Here is an 8,592-nt window from a genome sequence, read left to right as displayed (position 1 = left end):
TAAAACACCTGTCCAGAAAGATAGAAGATAAAAAACACTGAAAGACGGGATGTTACTTTCAGCCCCAAGCAGATATTTTTGCTTTAGGCCTTAAAGATACTTTCCGATTTAAAACATTTAATTTTGACGCAAAGACATGAGGAGTGTGATGGGTTATTAACAAAAAAATATGATGAAATAAAAACCTTTTTAAAAAAAAAATATTTTCCAGAAACACTTAATAGTCCGTACTCCCCAGGTGTCTACTGTTTTTTAAGGCAATACACTGGGACCCTCCCATTTTTTACTTTGTCAGGGGAAACACCTGTAATGTTCATGGCTCTACGACCCCATGAGAAATATAAACCCATACATTTTGAACGTTTGTCTGAAGATATCAATATTGCCATATTGTGCATGAATCATGGAAAATCAACATCTACATCATATTTCAACCTCCATCTCTATAACTAGGCAACCCACAACAGCTGTCAGCAGACAGGTAAAGAGGAAGTGATGGAGAGAGGGAGGAGAGAGAAGGAGGAGTCATGGAGGATACAATCACAAATATAAATAGCTTCTGATTCAACGGGTATAAATACTAAACAGTGTCTCAGTCAAACCTACGTCTTTGCTTTCTGCATCTTTTCTAACTCTTTCCTATTGTACTTTTTTTGTTTGTTTATCATTTGATTGAGTTCCTCTGCACACCTGTTGTGTTTAACTGTTTTTTTGCTAATCCTCATTATTTATTTCACCTTTTTCTAATTAGAATCAACTACAAATAATGGAAACCTTTCCCTAAATATTTTGTAATTTTTTTAAATCTTTTTTTACGTGAATCATGCCCAAATACTACATGATTTACATTTACAAGACATTAATTATCTTTTCATCATTGCATCCTCGGTCCTGTCAGTCTCAACCTAAGGGTTCCTGTGTTAAGTTTATTTCGGTTGAATAAAAACAAAATTAAAAACCTACTTCTCTTTATATTTCCTGTTAGTGTGAGACCTTGATTGAACCCGCTGAGAAGGGATGACTGCCTGCCATAGCAACATGTATGTTACTTTAACAGTAGGTGTGTTTGTTAATGACTATCACCTTGAGGTATCTCAGTAGGTCATGATTTAAGGAATGTGTCCTGTCTAACGAGCTGATAAAAAGTTTCCTGATGAAGGTTCAGAAGGAAGAAACAGTCACATGAAATGTTTGATAAATGGGTTCTTAAAATGTTCTTGGCCTGAATTCATAATACTAAACGCCCGTCAAGACATAACAGTTCCAGATGAAAGTAACTTCAGGTTTTCCCCACATACAGTAAGCCTGTCTGCTATAATGATCTACCCAAGGTGGTTGTTGGTGTTTGCGAGGTATTAGCATCAGAGAGCGACCGCTGTGGTTAGATTTGCAAGCATAAATTTGAGGCCCCAAAAAAAAATTATATAAAATTATGAATCAATTAGATAAAATAGGCAAGATCAATCATTTCCCCTCAGATCATTTCAAAGTGGATACAAGATTTCTCCAAACATTTCTCAAGACAAGTAGCCGATGATACGGAGGAATACACTCCCATTTTAAATCACTGATCACAGATGCTTAGCAGACAAAGTTATTTTACAGTTAGTGTGTTTGTTTCTTAAAGCCTTATCTTTGACGAACTTCAACACAACCTATAGTCGAATAATCCTCCAGTTAGAGGTAGCATCTTCACATTTAACTAAAACTGCACTTATGCTGTATTAAACCGTCTACATTATCCTGTTTGTTGCAAATAACAACACTCAGTAAGGTGTGTCATCGCAGATCAAAGCTACAGACAAACACTCACTGACATACCGAAACTGGAGTCGTGCCATGCCTTCTTTGATAAACTCGCCACGTCAATCAATCAAAGACCAGACAAAATGGATTTACATAACATCATCTACAATCATGTGATTATCTTTACCGAACAGGCCAATCCCTACAGGCTCACGGAAGAAAGCTACAGTACATACTGGTAGTTGCTAAATCACATCAACACCTGATGTTCTTAGCGAGGTGAGGAAATGTTGACGATATATTTTTATATCATTCACTTGTATGACCTTTGACCTTACTCTATGCTTTACATTCTCCACTAGTATGTAGACATGACATGATTTATTTAGATTGAAGTTGATTGGACACATTTGTACTTTTTATTAAAAAAATAAGCAATTTCTGATTCAGTACATAATGACAGCAATTTGTGAGGAGTACTGTGAAGATTGGGTGGCTCTGATGTGCTTCACTGTGTGTGAGTCAGAGTCAAACCTTCAACACTGTGTGCTCTCTGTGGCATGTGACCTGGCCTGCTAAACAGCATCACTTCCTGTCCTATTTTTTTTTTCCAGACCCAGAATAGAAGGCCAATCACTAATTCTCACTATTATGTTAACAATGCTTGCGTGTACATATTGATTCTTTTCGTTTACGCTTTGTTGTCCAAGAATAGAAAACATACTGTACGATAAATCAGGTGATTCAGTTTCCTGAGTTATTCATGAAACCAAAAAAATGACTAAACCTGCAACTTCATCTGCACCAATTCTACAAACTTCTAAAGAAATATTTATTGATTAAATGTTCTTCAAACCAATCCAAACTAATAAACAAAAAACAACAATATGATTTCCACTCTATGGTTGGATGGCAGAGACATACATTCCCTATCAGAACTTAAATTGACCTAAACTATGTTTGAGGTTAATGATATCATCTATCACCTGACCTGCAATCATGCAGAAGGAAATAACTGAAGTAGAAATACAGTTAAAGAACACATTGATTAAAAAACGGATAGGAAATATTTAGGAACAATTATAACAGCTGCTTTTACGTGCTCGACTTGCAGGTTTTTATCTTCTGTTGCAAATATAAAAGGTACATTTAAAAATGTATAAAAAAATATTTTTTGTAACATGGTTATTAGACATTTGTTAGACATAGATGAATGAAACATGACCTGCTATTATGGTAGTACCTATTGAATGGCTTAACACTCTGAAGACACATCATCTTTCTCTTTTTGATATAAAATTCAAAAATCACTGTTTGGAGATGTAATGTGAAAAGCTGCTTTTGATTTATCGAAGGGATCGATGGCCTTCAGCTGGACTGTGTGATGGAATGGCTCCTGGTGATGGTGAATGATCGTCCCGTCCTGAAATAGTTCTCAATCTCCTCCAGCGAGCGGCCTCGAGTCTCTGGTATACACACAGCGTTAAACAGCAGACAGAGCACACACACCACCATAAAGATCAGGTAGGGCACATACAGGCCGTACTTGTCCTCCAGTTGTGTGAATACATGGGTGATCATAAAGGCCGTCAACCAGCTGACAGTGACACACAGACCTGAGGCCACGCCCCTGGCTGCGAGCGGCAACACCTCTGACATCAGCAGCCATGTTATTGGCCCCCATCCCATGGCGTATCCTAGGAGACAGCCAACAATGTGACGACAAAGCAGATGATACGATACAATACAACAAAGGCAACAAAGGTCCTGGATAGTGCTTTCTTTGGGCAAGGTCAAAACGTCCTGTGATTTGGGAGTTTTCCTAATTACACAAGGCGTGAGATCAGCTCATAAACAAACAAACTAATCAGTGTTTTATAGAGACAATTATTAGTAGACTGACGAGTAACTGATGGCAGTCAACAAAGCTTTGATAGCTCAGATTGCAAAAATAACCCGAGGCCATAACAGGTCTGAACTTGTGGAGAAAAAAACAAAAGATAATTGACAGCAAACAGCACATGATTTTTAAACACATACTTACAGGCCTGACAGGTTATCAGATAAATAGTGTTTACAGATTACAGTTGGCTTTTTAATGGCCTTTGTGGCCAGACTAAGAGCAAGACTTTTTTTTTCTCACCAAAACAGGCTCCAGAGGGAACCTTGCATTCACCAATCAAGAAATTAACCCCCCTAGAAAGTGTGCTATTTGGCTGGGTAACTGCAGTAACCCTAAAGTGCAAAGCACATGATGTAGCTATAGCTACTTGTGGGATTTAAAGGGTACAGCAGCTTAATGTATTTGATCCACTTGCTGAAATGTGAATAAACATACCTTAGGGCCATGGATGAAATGAGCTGTTTCACTAATTCTGGCATAATTACATTTGCGATTGCTGATGTAAATTGTAGAGACATTGTAAAGTCCCAGTGCTGTTGTATTATATTTTAGCTACCTGCTATTAACAGATCCTTGTTGCAATCCAAAAACAAATGTGTGATAAAGTTAAAGCATGAAGATGAAATCAGTTTCACGCAACACTCACCAAATATAAACACCATTGTGCAGATGAGCGGCAGGAGTCCTGCTACAGAGTCTGACACAACACCATGGGAGCTGAAGTCTGAGACAGCAGTGATGTTAGAAGGGGTGGGGCCTGGAGGGCAATCTGGGTTGTGGGAGATCATGGTCAGGGTCAGGGTGGACAGGAACATCAGCATGCTGGACGTGTACAGCAGCGCTTTTCGGCCGGCCTTTTCCATCAAACTGGCTGCCACGACAACAGAGAAGAGGCGGACAGCGCCCACGATAGCAGCATCATACCTGACAGACAAAGAGCAAGGTGAGGGTGCAGGATCCTGGAACTGAAGATGAATACTTCATTTATTTTCAAACCTTTTCTGTTTCTTTATTTCAGTCATTGACAAATAAAAATAATAGAAAATGATTCTTAATATGCACATAGCTTAAGAGAATCATTAATTAAACTTCTTTAAACAATGAAATTAATTTAAAAAAAATCAACAACATGAAACTCAATCAAGAGACAATGAAAAATTGACACGAAAGAACACGAACATGAAAACATGAACGAAAATCGAAAAACAGAAAAGGTGTCTAACTTTGGCTCCAGGGCGACTTTGCTGTGTGAAAAGATGGACTCCAAGTAGACAAGAATGGGAGTGATGCCTGTCATCTGCTGCAGGAAACGCATCACCACTGAGATCATGATTGGTCGGTAATAGAGGGGCGTGGCCAGATCGGACCATGTGACTCTCCCCTGTGTGTTGATGCTGTGCTGCGAAGGAGACAGAGACATAATGAACAAGATAAACAAATGTACTTGCTGTCTTTTATATAGAAAAAACACACCTTTGTCTCAGACATAAAGACTTAAATCCCTTATGTGATGTTCCACCTTCAAACTTCATCCGTCACATTCTTTAAACATACATTAGTGTTTTAGTACTTAGACAATAAGAGGATAAACACAGGTCAGACACAGACACTATAGACAGGTATATTCACCCGCTATGAGGTGCATGTGTGAACAAACAGATCAGGAGGATTTCAGAGGCAGCCTGGGCAGAAAGAGAGTGAGTATGTGAAGATGGCCAAACAGAGAGGATTAAATGAGAACTAAACGCCATCCAACCAAAACCCATAAAAACAAAAGGAATAAAATCAACCAAAAAAGTTCACTAGACAAACTAAAGTAGTGAAATAAAGTGGGAATATAAAGCTGAAACTGAACAAAGTAGTACAAGAATCAGAAGGGTTGTTACAGTTTCTCTATTTCACAATATAGCAGCGACTGCTATGTTGTGTTTGAATAAATTATTATAGTGCAAATATTGATTAATATAAACACAAAAGGCACCATTTTAGAAAATAAAGTAATAAAGATTTAGCACATGTAGTATCGAGGCTCAATGAAAAACCATTTAATCCAGTTACATGTAAATACCAGTAATACGCGTAATGCATGTTTAGATAAAGGAACTGAGCATAGAGTAAAAGAGGAAAAAGTCTACACGAGTCTACAGCACAAAACAGAGTCAATAATTTGTAAATGGAAAATGAATAGTGGAAAAGGAAGTGACAGGAGAGCACGGAAGAAGAAACAAAGAACAAAATAATACATTATATATTCAGAAGTTCAGGAGTGAATCCGACCTCTTTAACAACTCTCTTCTTATTGGCCTTGAAATGAAATGCATGTTCCTCTCACCATACAGCACTGAGCCGGTTGTGTGTGTGGCTGCTTGTTAGCTTTGTGGCCCTGAGCTCGATGTGTGTGTTCTCACCTTTATGTGACTGAACTCCGTGTGTGGGTCGTAGTGTTCTCCCCTCAGCCAGCGGAGGGACCTCTCAGCCTGCTGATCCCTGCCCAGAGAGAGGAGCCTCCGAGGGGAGTCGGGCATGAACACTAACAGCACAACCATCAACAGAGCCGGCAGCTCGCCTGCTATGGCCAGCCAACGCCACGGTACCACCAGACCTGTACGTCACATGTGATAAATAGATAAAGATACCAGGAGAGAGTAGGGCCTTAATGCAGTTGCTTGGTTTTCTGGTCCAATAAGGCTTTTATGAGTTGTGCATATTTTCATCATCTGCTCTGCATGTGAGTTTAAGTTGAATGTCTTTGAAAGGTAAAGTCATTTGTATTAAGCAGCATTCATTTGTTCTTACTCAGGGCATAGAGCGCCAAAGCTCCAATCACAGCAGTAATCTGAGGGCAGGAGCCCAGAGTTCCTCTCACTGTTTTGTGGGAGATTTCTGAGATGTAAACCTGCAATACAACGAAAAACAAATGAGGTTTATATGCATGTTCAAACATCCAAGTTAACATTGTTATCATTGTTTGCAGAATTGTCAAAAAAAAAAAAGAAAGAAGAAGAGGGAACTTGCTTATATGTATGTATGTAATAAGTTTCTGTAACCATGGTAACCCACAGGAATGGATGCTGCAGTCATTCCCCCAGCAACGCCCGTGAGGAAACGTCCCAGAAGGAGCATCCACAAGTCCATAGCTCCTCCCATCAGCATGTATCTAAACACATGTACAGATGCACATTCAGCACTCAGTCCTCATGATCTACGTGTGGATGAAACAGCGTTTATACACACAGACTGTTGAGTTTTACGATGATGTTTTATCACACAGACTTCCTTGAGGCTAAGATGACATTTCAGAGCAAGCTGAGTATGAATCAAGACGGTGTTACATGATGTAGTAGACTGTGTAAATCTCATTCAATTGAAATGATCCCCAGTGTAGAGCTAATCTCCTATTTACTATCTCTCAGACAGTCATTTAACACATGGATCTTGGTTCATTTATATTTACAATAATAGTATAAAAAAAAGGTTTACCAACCCTATAGTCGATGGTATCGCTGACATCATGATGCTCAGCTTCCGTCCAATCAAGTCGTTGAGCAGCATGGCCCCCAACCCCCCTGCGGCTGCACCGAGTGTGTAGATGGAGCCGAACCAGGCGGCCTGCTCCGTGTCCATCCTGAGCCGAGGGTCTGCATCAGGGCTCTTCAGCTTCGGCAGGACCGGGGACGAGAAGACCAAAGAGAAGCCGAAGCTGAAGTTCCCCAAGACGGCTGCGAAGACGGCCAGGAACAGTTTGGAGTTGTTGATCTGTTGTGGAAAGATGTGGACAAGTTAAACTCAGGGGTCATTAGTGTACATGGATTCTTAAGGTTCTATGAACAAGGGCTTATTTGGGTGAATTTAAGTATGTCAAGATGCTGACCTTAAAGTAAGGTTTGGATCTGGACACAATTTGTACTTAAAAAAATTCCTTTGTTTCAATAGCCTACTAAAAATTGCTGTTATGTGCTGTTTTCACATCTCACTTCTAAAACTTGACAGGCTGTCCCTAAAACCTTCCTGACTTTTTTTTGAGGAACCCCAAATATGTTGCGACCTCCTTAACAGACAATGAAGTTTATATTATATATTTGTATTAAATGTTAAACTTCCAGCTTTCTTTATGCAAACACACCCCTGCCACATCATACAGGGCAGACTACATAGAGTCGCCTTGTCACTGACTTTCGGAGTCAAGTCATTAATATAACAAAGCCTGAAACCTTTCAAAAGTCTATCTGAATTTGTAGTCAATTTGTGTTACACGCTTCTAAAATTATCATTTAAATAACATTACAGGCCAGTTATCAGATAATCAACTGTAACCCAGCCATGATTCTTATCGGCTTTGGACAACTGATGAGATTTTAAGATTAGTCAAAATCAGTGAAAATGTTCAAACCTTGGATGTAGATGGTCTGCTCAGCAGCGGGGTTTCTTCATCCATGTCAGCAGCAGGCGACAGCACAGCACACCTTTTCAAGTTTTTGTTCCCCTCATTCAAGGTTAAAATTTACGAATAAAAAAACAAAAAGGATAACACTGCTATCAAAGTTGATCTTACTTCATAAATCTCCTTCCAATGTGGCTTCTTCCTTTTTGGCCAGGATGACAAATGGTAACACAACGAGCTAGATGGACAAAATGTGATTGCGAAAAAAAAAAAAACAGCTTGTTCAGGTGATAATCGTGAACTTCCTCTGTGCAGAGTGGAGTTTCTATGCTGACAGACTGAAACTAAAACATGGTCATAGTGAAACTGAAACCGTGCTTTTACGACCACCTCTCAAAAGTGCAACCAAATTCATGATTGAAAATAGTAATAGATATGTGTAATGATACACGAAAGCAGTCATACATATTTTTGATTTTTAACCCACTCAGTGTAGCTCTGACTTTAAAAACACTTTTCAATGGCAGTGTCACAGCTATCAGACATTACATGACATCTTTAA

At 39.2% G+C, this 8,592-nt stretch overlaps 1 protein-coding gene across 1 annotated transcript; it reads right to left on the bottom strand.

Moving 5' to 3' along the window:
- Positions 1 to 2,964: 2,964 nt before the first annotated feature.
- slc2a6 (solute carrier family 2 member 6) lies at positions 2,965 to 8,390 on the bottom strand. Its single transcript, XM_079366097.1, has 8 exons — positions 8,040 to 8,390; positions 7,134 to 7,405; positions 6,710 to 6,806; positions 6,446 to 6,545; positions 6,058 to 6,251; positions 4,873 to 5,048; positions 4,296 to 4,573; positions 2,965 to 3,443 (listed from the first exon to the last, which is right to left on the bottom strand). The coding sequence occupies exons 1-8, from the start codon at positions 8,082 to 8,084 to the stop codon at positions 3,115 to 3,117; spliced, it is 1,491 nt and encodes a 496-aa protein (XP_079222223.1). The 5' UTR covers positions 8,085 to 8,390; the 3' UTR covers positions 2,965 to 3,114.
- Between the last annotated feature and the right edge of the window lie 202 nt (positions 8,391 to 8,592).

The sequence above is a fragment of the Symphodus melops genome (assembly GCF_947650265.1).
Source record: "Symphodus melops genome assembly, chromosome: 17".
Lineage (NCBI taxonomy): Eukaryota > Metazoa > Chordata > Actinopteri > Labriformes > Labridae > Symphodus > Symphodus melops.
The sequence above is the reverse complement of the archived record's forward strand: the minus strand, read 5'-3'. Positions and strand labels throughout refer to the sequence as shown.